Source organism: Galeopterus variegatus, unplaced genomic scaffold (genome assembly GCF_000696425.1).
Source record: "Galeopterus variegatus unplaced genomic scaffold, G_variegatus-3.0.2 Scaffold3258, whole genome shotgun sequence".
NCBI lineage: Eukaryota > Metazoa > Chordata > Mammalia > Dermoptera > Cynocephalidae > Galeopterus > Galeopterus variegatus.
Window position 1 is genome coordinate 230667 of NW_007729369.1, and position 18538 is coordinate 249204.

At 49.5% G+C, this 18538-nt stretch overlaps 3 protein-coding genes across 4 annotated transcripts in view; all 3 read left to right on the top strand.

The window, feature by feature from the left end:
• The window catches only part of ANKRD24 (ankyrin repeat domain 24), a 30937-nt gene extending 24947 nt beyond the window's left edge, over positions 1-5990 (top strand). Inside the window, 4 exon segments of the mRNA XM_008584425.1 lie at positions 8-112; positions 4930-5055; positions 5319-5384; positions 5618-5990. Of these exon segments, the coding sequence (XP_008582647.1) occupies positions 8-112; positions 4930-5055; positions 5319-5384; positions 5618-5695 (375 nt within the window). The 3' untranslated portion in view covers positions 5696-5990.
• Positions 5991-7546: 1556 nt separating this feature from the next.
• Positions 7547-15260, top strand: EBI3 (Epstein-Barr virus induced 3). The gene is made up of 5 exons (XM_008584411.1): positions 7547-7611; positions 8227-8361; positions 10562-10740; positions 12250-12407; positions 14871-15260. Exons 1-5 carry the CDS (start codon positions 7547-7549, stop codon positions 15021-15023), a joined length of 690 nt encoding a protein of 229 aa, XP_008582633.1. The 3' UTR covers positions 15024-15260.
• Positions 15261-17469: 2209 nt separating this feature from the next.
• The window catches only part of CCDC94 (coiled-coil domain containing 94), a 16844-nt gene continuing 15775 nt past the window's right edge, over positions 17470-18538 (top strand). For both annotated transcript variants that reach the window (XM_008584413.1, XM_008584412.1), the window contains exon 1: positions 17470-17552. In XM_008584413.1, coding sequence (XP_008582635.1) covers positions 17529-17552 — 24 coding nt within the window. In that variant the 5' untranslated portion in view covers positions 17470-17528. The remainder of the gene's footprint in view (positions 17553-18538) is intronic.

Consider the following 18538-nt stretch of genomic DNA (forward strand, 5'->3'; position numbering starts at 1 on the left):
CTCCGAGCACGAGCGCGTGGTGGGGGCGCTGCAGGCGGACGTGGTGCGGCTGGAGGAGCAGCTGCACGAGCTGGGTCGAAGGCACGAGAAGACTAGCGCCGAGGTCTTCCAGGTGAGCAGGTCGGGCCCCCACCCGGCTCATCCCGCCGCTCCTTGTGTTTCTCTTTGGTGGCTGGTTGGTGCCGGGATCCGAACCCCTGACCTTGGCGTGCCCTCCCCCCCTGAGCCAACCCGCCGCTCGGTGGCCTGTTTTGGACCCTGCAGCCAGGGAATGTTTCCACCCCACTGGTTTCAGTCGGACAGACAGACGTGTGACCCAGCCAGTTTCCAGGTGGACTTTGGACCCTGCAGCCATCCTGACCTCCTTGATATTCCAATGTGTGTTGTCTTTTTTTAACACCGTTTGGCCATTTGGACCCCATGGTTTTTGTTTTTTAATGGCTACTGCTTTGGGGGGTCTGTTTATACACCCTTTGTCCGTCTCAAGGACATGAGGTGTTCTCGCATGATTTATTCTAGTATCTTTTCTGTTTCAATTTCACAATTATGTCTAGGAATCGTCTCTAATTTATGTGTAATGGGTCAGGTAAGGGTCAATGATCAGCAGTTTATTTTGTAAGCAGTGAGTTGGGGTTTTTGCACTAATATTTTTACCTAGCATTCTTTTTTTTTTTTCTGGTGGTCATCTTTTTTTTTTTTTTTTTTAAAGATGACCGATAAGGGGATAACAACCTTGGCTTGGTGTTGTCAGCACCACGCTCACCCAGTTAGCAAACCGGCCATCCCTATATGGGATCCGAACCCGTGGCCTTGGTGTTATCAGCACCGCACTCTCCCGAGTGAGCCACGGGGCCGGCCCTCTGGTGGTCATCTTGACCTTGTGTTTTGTTTGTTTGTTTGTTTTCTTTTTCCAGGTAGCTGTTTGATCTTGTAAAAATGCTCTTATAATAATCATTTTTTACCATTTGGCCATTCTAGAAGGAAAATGTTATGAACAGGGATTTTTGATCTCATTAGTTTTATCTTTTTTTTTAAAAAAAGATGATCGGTAAGGGGATCTTAACCCTTGACTTGGTGTTGTCAGCACCGCACTCTCCCGAGTGAGCCACGGGGCTGGCCCAGTTTTATCTTTTTTTTTAAAAAAAGATGATCGGTAAGGGGATCTTAACCCTTGACTTGGTGTTGTCAGCACGGTGGGCTCACCCAGTGAGCAAACCGGCCATCTCTATATGGGATCCGAACCCGCGGCCTTGGTGTTGTCAGCACCGCACTCTCCCGAGTGAGCCACGGGGCTGGCCCAGTTTTTTCTTTTTTTTTTTTTTTTTTTTGTGGCTGGCAGGTACAGAGATCAAACCCAGGACCTTGGTGTCATCAGCACCACTCTCTAACCAACTGAGCTAACCCGCCAGCTCCTCATTATTTTTAACCCAGTGGATTCTAATGCTGAGTGTTTTGTTTTGTCTTGTTTTAAAACAGGGAATTTTTTGTGTGTATGTGTCCCTGAGAGTGGACCTTTTGATTTGATCTCTCTTCTTAAAAGAAAAGAAAGGAAAATAGGTAGCTATTTTAACAAATATGTGAATAAGAAGCCACATTCATTCATTGTGATCAGGAAAGGCTTTTCTTCTCTGTGTCTCTGTTTACTCCTCTGTACAGTGGAGATGATAGTAGTTCCTAATCTTCATGTAATAATTGAATGGGCTTATTTCCAAAAACTACTTAAGACATTGACTGGCACAAATGATAAATAATAGCAGAATCATTATGATTCCAAGGAAACATGGCTTTAAACCCCATAAATCTTCAGTCAACTTGCTAGAGTTCACAGTCCAACCTAATTAAGCCCATCTTCATGTTTATTTTCTAAATTTTACCTTCCTCACGATAACTTCTTTTTAGGGTAAATTTTACAAGTCTGGTTATTTTTATTGTTAATGCGTAGCCAATCTGTACTAATTGGAACATCTAGTTATTATCCACTTATTTCAAGGTCAATCTCCCCCTGTTCCCCCAAGGATCAAATTTTGCAAATCTAGCATTGCTCTGATCTTGGTATTTTTGTGAAAACGCAGTCATAGACTTTTTGACATTTGTTTGCTTTTCATCCAATACTACTTTTTTTCTTTTGTTTTGTTAAGAAACCTACAAACCTTCACACCGCTGGCAGAGAAAAGAACATTAGTGATCACAATAAATAGTAAAAATAATAATATTTGTATCCCTGTATCAACCAGCCACCAAAATAAAAATAATGTAAAATAGCTGCCAAATAATAATAATGATAAAATAATATTACCCACTTGAATATAGCCCTTACTGTATGCCAGGGACTGTTTTAAGCATATTCTGTATATCTGCTCATTTTATTCCCACAACCACCCTATAAAGTGGGGGCTATTATTTTCGTCATTTTACATATGAGAAAACTAAAGCACAGAGAGGTGAAGTCACTTGTCCAAGGCCACACAGCTTATAGGCCAGAGGTGCATGGCAGGGTGAGAATGTTGATAGGGTCAGGGAGAATCCAGAATTTCCATGAATCAAACCCCTCAAGGTCAGATCAAGGTCGAATGTCCTTAGGCCAAAGGAGAAGGGCCAGAGAACCTTGGGATCCAAGCATCTTTGGGGCCTACATGTCCTGAGCATCCCATGGGGACTTGGGCTGCAGGTACAGAGGGAGGCTCTGTTCATGAAAAGTGAGCGGCATGCGGCGGAGGCCCAGCTGGCCACAGCACAGCAGCAACTACGGGGGCTACGCATCGAGGCAGAAAGGGCATGCCAGGCCCAGAGCCGCGCCCAGGAGGCCCTGGACAAGGCCAAGGAAAAGGACAAGAAGGTGGGTGCCTCCTCTCCCATGCTCACTTGGGGGAACCCCCAGTCCATACAGATTGGGGGGAATCTAAGAAGGTCTCTGCTTAAAGAATCTTGGAAAATGAGCCCATTTTCCAGATGGGAGACTGAGCCACAGAGAAGGGAGGGGACTCAGCTGCGGCCACAGATAAGTCAGACACATAGGCTGCTGTTCCAACTACCAGTTATAACCATAGTAACATTTATTGAGTGCTTACTGCATGTCAAGCCCCGTGCTATGGATTTAACGTGGATTAATGCATTTAATCCTCTCAAGTTCCCTTAAGATAGGTGCTTTTATTATCCCCATTTGAGATAGAGAAATTTAGGCACAGAGAGGCAAAGCCACTTGCACAGGGTCACACAGCCATGGAGTGGTTCAGCAGGGTTTCAAGCCAAGTTGCCAATTTTTTTTCTCTTTAATAATGATGATAACAGCAGCCTCAGGTTGTTGGGTCAGGCATTTTTCACATATTATTGCTTTTAATCTTCCCACAACCTTAAAAGCCAGAAAACATTTTTATCCCCATTTTTCAGATGAACAAACAGAGATTCCAAGAGGTAAGCAGGTGGCTCAAAGTCATATAGCATGTCACCAGACAGTAGATGAGACCCCAGGAGACTCAGGCGCTTTAGCACAAAGAACTACCCAGCCCCAACTCACTGTGTGACCTTGGACAAGTCACCTTACCTCTCTGAGCCCCCGTCTCCTCCTCTGTAAAGTGAGGATAAAATTGCAATTGGGATTATGGTTTCTGTATAGCATGGTTTCTCCCCCTTAGTAGTGTTGACATTTGGGGCTGAGTCGTTCTTTGTGTTGGGGCATCCTGGGCACTGCCAGTGCCGAGCAGTGTCCCCAACCTCCACCCACTCCATGCCAGGAGCACCCCCCAGTTGTGACAACCACAAATGTCCCCAGATATTTTCCAGTGTCTCTTGGTGGGGGTTAGAATGGCCCCTGATTGACAACCTCTGATCTATAGTAATAATAAGGTCCAGCATTTCTTTTTTTTTTTTTTTTTTAAAGATGACCGGTAAGGGGATCTCAACCCTTGGCTTGGTGTTGTCAGCACCACGCTCAGCCAGTGAGCAAACCGGCCATCCCTATATAGGATCCGAACCCGTGGCCTTGGTGTTATCAGCACCGCACTCTACCGAGTGAGCCACAGGCCGGCCCAGGTCCAGCATTTCTTGAGGGCCTACTGTTTACCAGGCACAGCTTAAACTTAATCTCAGTGTAGGAGCACAGCAACCTACTAAGGTAAGAAGTATGATTCTCTCCATTTTACAGATGAGCAAACTGAGGCTTGGAGGGGTTAAATCATCTTTCCAAGGTCTCCCACAAGAAAGGGGTAGAGCAGGGACCCAACCCAGGGCTGTCCAATCCCAGCCCAACCAGGTCAGACTGCCTTGGGTCCCCCTGTTCTATCAGCCTCTGTTTTCCAGATGGGTCAATGGAAACCCCAAGAGGGGATGTTAGGATCTTTCTCTGTAATAGGCCAGAGAGTTAATATTTTTTGCTCTGCAGGGCCGATGGTCTTTGTCGTAAATATTCCATTCTGCCCTTGTAGCCTGAAAACAGGTGTAAGACAACACATAAATGAATGGGCTATGTGCCAATAAAACTTTATTTATGAACACTGAAATGTACATTCAATATAATTTTTACATGTCAGAAAATACTATTCTCCTTTTGACGTTTTCCTCCATCCCTTTAAAAATGTGAAAACCTGGGCTGGCCCGTGGCTCACTCGGGAGAGTGCGGGTTCAGATCCCATATAGGGATGGCCGGTTCGCTCACTGGCTGAGCGTGGTGCTGACAACACCAAGTCAAGGGTTAAGATCCCCTTACCGGTCATCTTTTTTAAAAAAAAAAAAAGTGAAAACCATTCTTAGCTTGTGGGCAGTCCCAAAACAGGATGTGGGCCGGACTTGGCCTGAGGGCCAGAGTTTGTTAACCCCTGGGAAATGACTTTCCCTTGCAAGACCTTATCCATTGCTTCTTCCTGCTGCCCTAGAAAGGTCCCCAGCCCCCAGCCCTGGGCTCAGGGTGACCATTGACAGCACCCCTACCTCCAGATCACAGAACTTTCCAAAGAAGTCTTCAGTCTTAAGGAAGCCCTGAAGGAGCAGCCAGCCAGCCCAGCCACCCCCGAGGTGGAGTCCCTCCGTGGCCAGGTGAAAGCCTTGCAGCAGCTGCTGGAGGTGAGGGCTGCACTGGGCAGGAAGCTGGGTGTGATGGGGGGAGGGGTGTCCAAATATTTCACCACCCGTGCAGCACAAGGCAGAGATGATGGGTCCCGTGTGCCAAGCTTAGGCAGAAAGCGTTTCCACATTTTGGCCATTGGCCATCACCCTGGTGCATGCCATCAAAATACCAGCTCGGGGTGATGAGGGGGTATTTTGGTGTGCCTTGCTCTGGGGGCAGAGGTCCTGCTTTTCTGAGCACCCCTCCCCCATACCCACAGGAGGCTGCCAGGGACCACTGTGCTGTGGTGGCTTTGTACAGGAGCCACCTGCTGTACGCCATTCAGGTGAATCACCCTGGTTCCCTGCTCCAGCTCTGGGTGCCTGCCTGGCTTTGGGCATGCCATTGCCACTCTCCAGGCCTCAGTTTCCCCTTCTGTACAGTGGGAGGCTTGTCCTTGGGAGAGGTTCCTGGCATGTTGGAGCCTGTCTGTGTGCATCTCCCTCATTGGCTTGCTCGGTCTTTGGGGTGAAGAGGAAGCCACGGGGGGTGCACCCAGGGTCTCTCTCTGCACCCCAGGGCCAGATGGATGAAGATGTGCAGCGGATCCTCAGCCAGATCCTGCAGATGCAGAGACTCCAGGCTCAAGGCCGCTGAGGCTGGATGGGAGAGCCACACGGACCACCCCCACACGGAGCCTGAGCCCCCTCCAGGCCCCTCCTGGACCAGCTTCCCCTAGCCCCATGGGGTGACTGGGCTCCTGCACTTGGACACCAGCCTGGGTCCCTTTCTGACTGTCCCTACTTGGCTCCATCGCCCCACTTGACCCCTGCTCGCCCTGGTCAGTCTGGGCCCAGGTCCTGACTGCTCCCTCCCCACCACCGGAGAATCTGTGAGAACCTGTGTCCTCACCAGATGCCAGCCCAGGAATAAAAACCTACTGTGCACAGGACAGATGTGTGTGGCCTGGTTGCTGGGTTCCCACCACAAAGAGGGACAGGGGTGGCCCAGAGCAGGGAGCACTTGCCTTCTGCACCAAGAACCTCAGTCATCAGGATAAATGCTTTTTTTTTTTGGTGGCTGGCCTGTGTGGGGATCCGAACCCATGTGACCTTGGTGTTATCAGTGCTTGGTGTTATCACTAACCTAGTGAGCTCACTGACCAGCCCAGGATAAATACTATCTTAATACAATATATATATTTTTTTCCTTTTTGTCTTTTTTACTGACCGGCAACGGGATCGCAACCCTCGGTGTTGCGCCCGCACCGCGCTCAGCCAGTGAGTGGGAGCCGGTCTCCACATGGGATCCGAACCCTCGGTGGTGCTCCTGCCGTGCTCTCAAGCGGCGCACTCTCCAGTGCGCCACCGGGCCAGTCCTTAATACAATATTTTAAAAAGGCAGAGGGGTGCAGAAAAGTCCGCAGTAAACAAAATATTAAAATGTTAAAGAAAGACAGGATCTGACCCTGCACTTCTTCTTCTTTTTTTTTTTTTTTTTTAAAAGATGACCGGTAAGGGGATCTTAACCCTTGACTTGGTGTTGTCAGCACCACGCTCAGCCAGTGAACGAACCAGCCATCCCTATATGGGATCCGAACCCGTGGCCTTGGTGTTATCAGCACCGCACTCTGCCGAGTGAGCCACGGGCCGGCCCTGACCCTGCACTTCTTAATTATGTGGGGTTTTTTTTGTGGCTCTCGGCCTTATAACACTGTGCTCTGACCAACTGAGGCACCTGGCCAGCCCTGTGCTGCTTAATTAACCTCACTTTCCCACCCTGCAACTTGTCCCTGGTGGGAGCCCCCTGTCCCCAGCTTCTCTCTGCCCCTTGGCAAGTCCCCCAAAATCCCCAGAGGCTTCTCGGCGCTTTCCTGGTAAGGGAGGGGAGGCAGGAGTGAGGCTGGGAATCCCCCATCTCTCTGTCTCTCTGTCTCTCTCTGTCTCTCTTGTCTCCCTGTCTCTTTTCTCCTGTCTCTTCCTGCATCTCCATCTCTCTCTGTGTCTCTCTCCTCTCCGTGTGTCTTTCTCTGTTTCTCGTTCCCTGTCTCCCTCCTTTCTTGCTTCTGTCTCTGTCTCTCCTCTCCCTGTCCCTGTCTCTTGTCTTTCTCCACGTCCTCGTCCCCATCCCCGGGGCTCCCCCTATCACTGTGGTGGCGGAAGGAAGGGCTGACTGCGGGACCTGCCGTGCTGGGAAAGGCCACGGTCTCCACTTCTCCCTTTTGTGGCCTCCTCTCCCTGCCCCCAACCTCGGGGCCTTCCACACCCCGCGCCCAGGGGTGGCCGCTGAAGGGAGCTGGGGGCTTCTCTGCTGCCCTTCCTCATCTCTCCAGTGGCCACAGGAACCTGGCCAGTGAGTCACAGCCGGGGAGGAAGGGGAGGTAGAGGGGGCCATGACCCGAGGCTGGGCTTCCCCGTGGGTGGGTCCAAGTCCCCTGCCTCCCCCTGTGTGCCTGAGTCTCCAAGGACGGTCCCCATCCCAGCTCCTGAAGGCAGAGCCTCCACAGCCATGACCCTGACACTTCTCCTGGCCCTTGCCCTCTGGGCCGGGTGCTCACCCTGCGGAGGATGGAAAGGTACCTGGGATCCCTGGGGGACAGGGTTTGGGGGGTCTAGACAGAGGGACATTTTCTGGAGATTGGGCCTTAATCTTCTGCCTTGGATCATGGGTGGAGTGGGGTGGGAACTCACATGCCTACTGTATGCCCACTGGTGGAGTTACCATCTGATCATATGAATGGGGAAACTGAGGCACAGAGAGACCCCCCCCCCACTGCAAGGTGAGAGCCAGGGAGTGGCAGCCATAGCCTGGAGATATCTATAGATCTACACACATAGACGCATACATGTGAACTGCTTGCATTGATTTTGGAATAGAAAACACACTCCCAAGCGAAACAAAACTGTTGCAACAAGGGGATACGGTAAAACCTCTCCCTACTGCCCCTCTGAGGCTCCTTAAACCTCAGTTTTTCCCCATCTGGAAAATAAGCTAATAATTCCTGCCTCGGTGATTTGTAATAGTGAGAAGTGATGTTGGTGCCTCTCATGTATTCATTCATTCCACAAGCCTTGATTAGGCACCTACTGTGTGCCTGGTGCTGACTGGCCACATGGCAGGGGCTGAGCATACAGTAGAGTTGTGTAAGTCTTGGGGTGAATCAGAATTCATGCTCCTCTCTCTTCCTCGGGGGACCCAGCAGCTCCGACCCAGCCCAGAGTGCAGTGCCGAGCCTCTAGGTACCCGATCGCTGTGGATTGCTCCTGGTCCCTGCCGCCAGCTCCAAACTCCACCAAATCCACATCCTTCATTGCCACATACAGGTCAGAGAGCCTGGAAGGGACCTTGGGGACACTGGGCTTTCTGGAGAGTCCAGAACACTGGCCCAAATAGCCCTCAGATCAGGAAAACTGGAGACTCAGACATCCCAAACCCCAAGCCTTTGGAGTTCTAGAGAAGTCCTGTCCAATGGAAATATACTTCTTAAAATGATATATTCCTATGGCAAGCCACATGGGTAGTTTAAAACTTTCCAGTATAGGTTGGCTGGCCGGTTAGCTCACTTGGTTAGAGCAGTGTTATAACACCAAGGCCATGGGTTCAGATACCGATCAGCTGCCAAAATCAATCAATAAGGGACCGGCCCAGTGGCGCACTGGATAGTGCGCCGCTTGGGAAGCGTGGTGGCGCTCCCGTCCGAGGGTTCGGATCCCACATACAGACCAGTTCCAGCTCACTGGCTGAGCGAGGCGCGGGAGCAACACCAACACCGAGGTTTGCAATCCCGTTGCCGGTCCCCGGTCCGGTACGGGGGCAACACTGAGGGTTGCGATCCGTTGCCGGACACGGAAAAAAGACAAAAGACAAAAAAAAAAAAAAAAAATCAATCAATAAATAAAACTTACCAATGCCTATTTTATGATTTAATGTAATTGAATAATTATATCTCTATATTTAATTTATATATTTATAACTTATAATTAATTTAAGAATCATGGAATATAAATATTCAAAATATTATTGTTTCCACATGTTGTCTTTTTTTTTTTTTTTTAAAGATGACTGGTAAGGGGATCTTAACCCTTGACTTGGTGTTGTCAGCACCACGCTCAGCCAGTGAGCGAACCGGCCATCCCTATATAGGGATCCGAACCCTTGGCCTTGGTGTTATCAGCACCACACTCTCCCGAGTGAGCCACAGGCCGGCCCCACATGTTGTCATTTTTAAAAAATTAATGAGACTGAAATTTTTTATTTGTTTTTGGCAGCTGGCCAGTACATGGATCCGAACCACGCTCTAACCAACTGAGCTAACTGGCCAGCCCTAAATTCCTTTGTGTTGTCTTCAAAATTCCATGTGTATTTTACACATCAGCATTTAAACTCAGATGCTAAATTTTCTTTGGCAGTGTTTGATCTGTATGTAGATTTTATAAAATTTGCAGTTGGAGTTGGTAGATTCACACAACCAAGTTGAACTAAACAACTTTTAGAATTCCTGAAAGCTTTAGATTAAATTTATACATTTAGATTCAATAAGTCAAAGTAAATTAAATTTAAAGGTCTCACTCTGTTGCACTAGCCACATTTCAAGTGCTCAATGGCCATGTGTGGCCGGTGGCTGCCGTCTGAGAGGATGCAGCATAGAACACTGTGAAGTCTGTGAAAGTTCTATTGGATGGTGCTGGGCTCGAGTCTTGACATCCTAAAGACTGACATCCTGGGGTCTCAGAAACTGAGAGAATTGGGGCTGGCCAGTTAGTTCACTCAGTAGAGCATGGGGCTGGTAACACCAACTTCAAGGGTTCAGATCCCCAGACTGGCCAGGTGCCGGAAAAAAAAAAAAAAAGGAATATTATATTAGGGGCTGGCTGGTTAGATCGATGATTTGGTTAGAGACGGAAAAAAAAAAAAAAAGGAATATTATATTAGGGGCTGGCTGGTTAGATCGATGATTTGGTTAGAGAGCAACCTTGTAACACCAACCTCAAGGGTTCAGATCCCCATACTGGCCAGGTGCCGAAAAAATAAATAAATTGAGAGAATCTCATCATTTTAGATTCCAGGGTCTATGAATCCATAGACCTCCAGAATGTCAGCATCCTAACATTGGCATGTCGTGGGCTGGCCGGTTAGCTCAATTGGTTAGAGCACAGACTTATAACTCCAAGGTCACGGGTCCCTGTACTGGCCAGCTGCAATCAATCAATCAATCAATCAATCAATAAACAAACAAACAAATAAATAATAAAATTGGCATGTTGACATTCCAGAAGGTGGCTTTAGAATTTGGAGCCTTGTGGTTTGTTCCCCCTGACCCTAGGTCGTCACAGGCTCTGTGACGTAGTGGCACAGTACCCCTGGGCCCACATTGCCAGCTAGAGGCAGAGCCATCAGCAGGACCCCCACCCCTGGGCTCCTCGCCCACTGCATCCGCCTGCCCCCTCCTCAGGCTTAGGGTCCAGGAATAGGCCCGACCAGTAGGAAATGCTGAGGTCCTCAGACTGTCCACCCTGTGTCTAGGCTTGGCATGGCTGCCCAGGGCGAGAGCCACCCCTGCCTGCAGCCGACACCAGAGGCCACCAGCTGTGCCATCCCGGACATCCAGCTGTTCTCCCTGGTGCCCTATGTGCTCAACGTCACGGCCATCCACTCCCGGGGCAGCAGCAGCAGCTTCATGCCCTTCGTCCCAGAGCACATCAGTGAGTGGGGGCAGTGCGGGGGGAGCTGTCCCCTTGTTTCTGCTGCTCCTCCTTCTCGCTCACCTGTCATGCAGTCCTGTGACTCCATCTTCACAGTTAATCAAAAATCTGACCTTTCTCTCCCCTCTTCTGTCTCCATCTGGTCTAGCCCCATCATTACCCACCTGGACCAGTGCAGTCCCCTCTGCCCTGGTCCCCACAGTCTGTCCTCCCTGCAACAGCCATCCGAGGGCACCAGTGAGCACCTGAGTCAGGACATGTCCCTCCTCTGCCCACAGCCTTCCATGGCTCCCACCTCCCTTTGGGGGAAAAGCCCAAGTCCTCAGCGTGACCCACCAGGCCCCTGCACAACCTGCCCCGTCCCCTTCCTGCCCTGCCCCCCCTCCCACTCTCCCTCTCGCTCACTCTGCTCCAGCTACACAGGCCTCCTCGCTGTTCCTCCAACTGTCCAGGCACAGTCCTGCCCTAGGGCCTTTGCACATGCTGTTCCCTCCACCTGGAACACCTTCTCCCAGATGTCCCCATGATTTCTTCCTTTACCTCCTTCAGGTCACTACTCCAATGTTACTTCCTCAGTAGGCCTCCCCCGTGCATAGTGTTAAAAATTGCAAACCTTCATATATTGCTGGTGGTTAGTGCAAACAGTCTAGCAATCCCTCAAAGGGTTAAACATGGAATTACCTTATAACCCAGTAATACCATTCCTAGGAATCTACTCAAGGGAAATGAAAACATACATTCACACAAAAACTTGTACACGAATATTCATGGCTCAATATTCATGGTGGCCAAAAGGTAGAGACAACCCAAGTGTCCATCAACAGATCAATGGATAAACACAATGTGGTCCATCCACACACTGGAACATCACTCAGCCGTGAAAAGGAACGAGGCTCTGACACATGCTACCACGTGGATGGACCTTGAACACCTTACGGTCAGTGACAAATGCCAGACACAAAAGGCCACACAGTGTGTGATTCCATTTATACAAAATGCCCAGAACAGGCCAATCCACAGAGACAGAAAGTGGATTCGTGGTTGCCAAGGGCTGCGAGAGGGGGTGGGGAGTGACTGCTGATGGGGATGGGGTTTTTTGGGGGGGTGATGGAATGTTCTGGAAATAGTGGTGATAGCTGCACAACTCTGTGAATGTACTAAGTGCCAGTGAATTGTGCACTTTAAAATGGTGAGTTTTACACTTTGTGAATCATCTCTCCAAAAAACATTGCAATTCACTCTTGTCCTTGTACTCCTAAGCTTTCTTTCCTACTCTGTGTGACCTATTGATTTGTTTCTTGTTTCTTGTCTTCTCCTGATGGATCGTGAGCTCCAAGAGGACAGGGTGGGTCAGTCTAGGTCCCTACTGTGTCTGCTGTGCATGGGACAGTGCCTGGCAATCTGTAGACTCTCAGTAAATATTTGACCTTTGAATTAATAAATGAATTGATAAATGAATGAGTGAGTGAAGCTGCTGTCCCCTGATCTTGCTTCCTGCATATCCATCAGTTAAACCTGACCCTCCAGAAGGTGTGCACCTGAGCCCCCTCCCTGGGCAGCGGCTGCAGGTGCAGTGGGAGCCCCCCCGGTCCTGGCCCTTCCCGGAGATCTTCTCCCTCAAGTACAGGATCCGCTACAAGCGTCACGGAGCTGCCCGCTTCCGCCAGGTGAGGAGGACAAGGGGATCTAGGAAGGGTGGTACCTGGGAGTGGAAATGGCTTGTGCAAAAGCCAGCAGGTGCGCTGGGGTCTTGCACATAGCTTGGGGTGACTAGTGTGTAAAATAAAAGCAGCCCAGCATTTCACTCCTGGGTATCCACCCAAAAGAACTGAAAACAGAAACTCAAACAAGTATTTGTACATCCATGTTTTTAGCAGCATTATTCAGAATAGCCAAAAGGTGCAGACAACCCGTGTCCATCAACTGGAGAATGGACAAACAGAATGTGGTCCATCCATGTACTGAAGTATTATGCAGCCATGAAAATGAATGAAGCTCTGACACATGCTACCACGTGGATGGACCTTGAACACGTCACGCTCAGTGACAGATGCCAGACACACAAGGTCACATAGTGTGTGATTCCATTAACATGAAATGTCCAGAACAGGCCGATCCACAGAGACAGGAAGTGGATTCGTGGTGCTGGGGGCTGGGGGAGGGGATGGGGAGTGACTGCTGATGGGGACAGGGTTTCTTTTGGGGGTGATGAGAATGTTCTGAAATTGGATATAGGTGAAGGTCGCACAACATTGTGAATGCACTAAATGCCACTGAATTGTTTCTCTTTAAAATGGTTGATATTATATGAATTTCACCTAGGTGAAAAACAAATCTATTGTTTTAAAATTTTTGTAAATAAGGGCTGGCAGGTTAGCTCACTTGGTCACAGCGTGGTGCTGATAACACCAAGGTCACGGGTTCAGATCCCTGTACCAACCAGCCTCCCAAAACAAAACAAACAGAAATGAGATAGAATTCTCAGGCCACAAAACTCATCCTTTTAGAGCATACCAGTCTGGTTTTTTGAGTATATTCACCAAGTTGTTCAACCATTCATTAATCACCATTTAAAACCAAAAGAGCACGTCTAGCATGTGTATGGGACAACTCAGGTGGAGCGAGGGAGGGAAACGGATGGTCTTAAAGTTGGCTGTGGTGGCTGCAAAGGGACATTGTAGGAGAGAGGGTTTGGAGCATCAGGCACAGAGAGGAAGGGACGGGCAGGAGAGAGAACAGAAAAGATGCAGATGAGAGAGTGTCTCATTTGTCCCCATAGGATTTTAATTTATGAAGGTGACTGGGGCACAACACTGAGTGGCCAGTGCCATGGAGAGAAGAATTTATGGCTGATGCTTTCTGAGAATGCACCAGGCAGGGCCACACAGGGAAGCACCAGGTTACGGCAGGAGGCAGAAGCAGCCTTTACTGGGGCTTCCATGGGAAAGAGCATTGAGACAGGGCAAACAGGGTAGGATTGGCCAGTTTGAATAATTCTGGGGGGTTTTAGGCTATAGGGGTGGTCTCTGGTTGCCTGGCCCTGGGATGATTTAGGGCAGGGGAATTATTGCCTTGCTGCGTGACAGCAGGAAAAAGACAGTGGTTAGGGGTGTAGACTCAGGATTGGTTGGTTTGCATACGAACAGTGAGCTCCTGGCCAAACCCTTTAGTATCTCCAAGAATTGGCCAGCCCTGGGAGGGGCAGCCTCTCCCTGGCAAGCAAGATTTTTAAGATGTCAAAACATCATAAGGTACAGAAAAGAAAAATCATGATTAAAACAATGGGGCTTGCTGATAATACCAAGGTCCAGGGTTCGATCCCCATACCAGCCAGCCACCAAAAAAATAGAAATAAAACCCGTGGGGCCAGGGGAATGGAAGCATTGAGACCATCCTAGAGGCCCTCATTTGGGCCCTGGGAGGAGGAGGAGGATTTGGGGGGATGCGTGGGGGTCCTGGTGAGGGAGGACTTTGACAGGTAAGATCCCCCTAGAGGTTGATGTGTCCAGGAAGGATTCCTGAAAGAGGTGGCTTTGGGATCATCTTAGTCCATCTTGTGCTGCTATAACACTGGGTAATTTATAACGAACAGTAGTTTATTTGGATAACAGTTCCGGAGGCTGGAAAGTTCAAGATCAAAGTGTCGCCATCTGGTGAGGGTCTCCTTGCTGAGTTATCCCATGGCGGGAGGTGGAAGGGCGGGCGAGACAGCTCATGCAAGATAGGGAAGGGGGCTGAACTCATCCTTTTATCAGGAGCCCACTCCCGAGATAACAACCAACGTGAATCCATTCATGAAGGCAGAGCCCTCATGACCTAATCACCTCTTAAAGGTCCCCCCCCCCGACACTGTTGCATTGGGGATTAAGTTTCCAACACATAAAATTTGGGGGGCCCATTCAAACCATAGCAGGGGCCAAGTACTGAAATACAGATAGTTTAGGATCGGGAAAGGACAACGCTGTGAAGGGATGTGTACAGGGCATACTGTGTAGGATGCGCAGCTGGGACCAGAGTCTGGGAGCAGAGGCTGGAGCAGGGAGGACTAACAGTTCAGGTTTGTGGTTCTGTGCACAGTGGTGTCTCCCAGGCTCATCATTCTAAGGACCTGACCCTCTCTCTGCTCTTAGGTGGGGCCCATTGAAGCTACGTACTTCACCCTCAGGGCTGTGCGGCCTCATGCAAGGTACTGCATCCAGGTGGCTGCTCAGGACCTCATGGACTATGGCGAATCAAGTGACTGGAGTCTTCCTGCCACTACCCCCCTGACCCTGGGCAAGTAGTGGGGGCTTCCCCATGCCCCAGTAGAAGAGCCGGGTCCTTGACACCCACCCACCCCATACCACCCACTTTAGGGCATATGCTATCCGCCTTGCCTTGGTTTGAGTCCTGGCTTTGCTGCTGCCAAGATGCTGAGCAACCTTGAATGACTGATTTTGCCTCTGTGAGCCTCAGTTTCCCACTCTGTGAAATGGTGATGTACTGTCTCCTTTAACCGCAGTGCAGGGCTTAGTGGACTGTATTGTTTAATTGAGTAATTTATAACGAACAGTAGTTTATTTGGCTAACAGTTCTGGAGGCTGGAAAGTTCAAGATCAAAGTGTCGCATCTGGTGAGGGTCTCCTTGCTGAGTTATCCCATGGCGGGAGGTGGAAGGGCGGGCGAGACAGCTCATGCAAGATAGGGAAGGGGGCTGAACTCATCCTTTTATCAGGAGCCCACTCCCGAGATAACAACGTGAATCCATTCATGAAGGCAGAGCCCTCATGACCTAATCACCTCTTAAAGGTCCCCCCCCCCCCCACTGTTGCATTGGGGATTAAGTTTCCAACACATAAAATTTGGGGGGCCCATTCAAACCATAGCAGGGGCCAAGTACTGAAATACAGATAGTTTAGGATCGGGAAAGGACAACGCTGTGAAGGGATGTGTACAGGGCATACTGTGTAGGATGCGCAGCTGGGACCAGAGTCTGGGAGCAGAGGCTGGAGCAGGGAGGACTAACAGTTCAGGTTTGTGGTTCTGTGCACAGTGGTGTCTCCCAGGCTCATCATTCTAAGGACCTGACCCTCTCTCTGCTCTTAGGTGGGGCCCATTGAAGCTACGTACTTCACCCTCAGGGCTGTGCGGCCTCATGCAAGGTACTGCATCCAGGTGGCTGCTCAGGACCTCATGGACTATGGCGAATCAAGTGACTGGAGTCTTCCTGCCACTACCCCCCTGACCCTGGGCAAGTAGTGGGGGCTTCCCCATGCCCCAGTAGAAGAGCCGGGTCCTTGACACCCACCCACCCCATACCACCCACTTTAGGGCATATGCTATCCGCCTTGCCTTGGTTTGAGTCCTGGCTTTGCTGCTGCCAAGATGCTGAGCAACCTTGAATGACTGATTTTGCCTCTGTGAGCCTCAGTTTCCCACTCTGTGAAATGGTGATGTACTGTCTCCTTTAACCGCAGTGCAGGGCTTAGTGGACTGTATTGTTTAATTTAAAAAGTAGGCTGAAACTGGACAAAGACCACAAAAAGATCTTTGAACAGAAAACCAAAAACTTGCTAAGCAGGAAAGGAAAAGGGCAAATTAAAAAAGAAAACACCAGGAAGATGCAGAAATAAAGCAATCTTATATACAACTTTCATTAAATACTGCTAAAATGAATGTATTAGTCCGTTTCTGTTGCTTATAACATAAATATCTGAAACTGGGTAATTTGTAAGAAAACAAAATTTATTGCTTACAGTTTCAGAGGCTGGGAAGTCCAAAGTCCAGGAACCACATCTGGTGAGCGTCATCTTTGGTGGTGACTCATGGTATCACATGGGGAGATGGCTGAAGCAGACAGAGACACTCACGTACTCTCCTTTTAAAGCCCTCAGAACCACACCCATGACCACCATTATTAATCCATTCATTAGGGCATGGTCCTCACAATCTATTCACCTCTTCAAGGCTCTACATTTCAATTACCCTCAACAGTTACAGTGGGGATGAAGTTTTGAGGGACATTCAACCAAAGGCAGATGTCCTTTTTATTTTATTTTTTCTTTTTCAGATGTCCTTTTTAAAGACAGACACAGGCATATGTATAATCAATTATGATTCAATAGAAAATAATAATAATAATAAATAAAATAAAATAAAGATAGACACAGGCGCGTAATGGAGGGGACATCTGGGAGGTCCTGTGTGTGTTTGAAAGGTGGGTTTGCAGCCTGATCTTTAAGTCTGTGGCTGTGACTCAAGATAAGCACGGGGTGGGTGGTCCCGAGGGCTCTTATGTCGCCACGTGTGGAGGCCCCAATCCCCACCTGAGCGCTGAAGGCACAGGAACGATGTGTGGGTTCCCAGAGCCCAGCACACAGGGTAGGCTCTTCATGCATATTTGGTGCATAAAACAATGAACAACAGGGAGTGTCGCGACAAGCAGCCATGGCTTGTCACCACAAAATTGTAACGTGCCCCAGCCGAGTTCTGAAGGGGTTAGAGCCTCTGCGGAACTCCAGATCGAGCCGGGCTCCCGGAACCTTTACGTCGCGCTACTGAGGATGCAACTCCGAGGGGGAGGGACTGCAGGACTAGCCAATGACAAAGGCAAACTGCGTATGCTGAGCCAATAATAGGGGCTAACGGATGTGACGTTACCGGAAGTATAAGATACTATTGAAGAAGCTCGATACGCACCGAGCCTAACCGGTTCTCTGGTGTTTGTAGGACGAGGAGGAGGCAAAGATGTCGNTACGCACCGAGCCTAACCGGTTCTCTGGTGTTTGTAGGACGAGGAGGAGGCAAAGATGTCGGAGCGAAAAGTTTTAAATGTAAGTGTTGAGCGACTCGAACTTTCTAGCCGGAGCGAGACATCCCAGAACTCCGGAAGAAGGGGAGGCTTCCTGTGACCACGTCTCGGAGCCCTTTTCTTCCTCAACGGCCTTTCGCGGAACGATTTTCCAAACTCCTCCCAATCCCTTTCCGGGGGGTGGGGGGTGGGCCTTCGCTAAGCCATACCCAATCAGCTGAGGGGGAGGTGTTCGGGAAGTTTACCCAATCACGTTCCCTGACCGGGTTTTCCCAAGGGGTTTATCCAATCACCTTCCTTGGGGGTAGGGCTTTATTATGATTTGACGGTCCTGTTCCACTATCGCCTATACGGGCGTGACTCTTAAGCCCCGCCCCGCCTGGGGTCTCTAGCCAATCGTGTTCCTCGGAGGGGTTAGGTTTTGTCAAGTGCTTCTGGCTGCAGATGTGAGACCCCATTCTCTGTGCAGCTCCTCCCAACTCTGTTGAGGGATTTCCAGGACTCCATTANTCCCTGGATCTGAGTCCTGAGTAGCTGAAACCTGCGGAACTCAGTTTCCTCCTCTGTGAAATGGGTACATTGCTCTTTGTCTCCTAGAGTCTTTGCAAGGCTTCCTTGAGGCAAGGGAAATAAACCGCTCCGTGTAGTGCCTGGCGCCCAGTAGGTGCTAAAAACACGAAGTGCTTTATTTTCTGGTTATCCGATGGAGTTATTTTTCATCACCCAAACTCGCTTTCCCCGTTTCCCACCTTGGGCTCCTTGTGAAGTGTTATCGCAGCAATCCTGTAACTGCTCTCCTTAGGAAGTCCTGCTTTCCGGGTTTTGTCCTTGGCTCGAATCTGGGAACTTGAATTTCAGGATGGTTTCCACTGTTCCCTTATAAGAACGTCTGTCTGTTGGTGCTTACACTGGTTGTGCCAACAATGTGATATATATATTTTTTTGTCCTTTTTTGTGACCGGTAAGGGGATTGCAACCCTTGGCTTGGTGTCGCCCGCACTGCGCTCA

Excerpts from the sequence above, each read along its gene's own strand:
- EBI3 (XM_008584411.1), top strand. The coding sequence starts at position 7,547 with ATGACCCTGACACTTCTCCTGGCCCTTGCCCTCTGGGCCGGGTGCTCA. Across the intron at positions 10,741-12,249 it reads CTTCGTCCCAGAGCACATCA|TTAAACCTGACCCTCCAGAA; the intron begins GTGAGTGGGGGC and ends CATATCCATCAG. Across the intron at positions 12,408-14,870 it reads GAGCTGCCCGCTTCCGCCAG|GTGGGGCCCATTGAAGCTAC; the intron begins GTGAGGAGGACA and ends CTCTGCTCTTAG.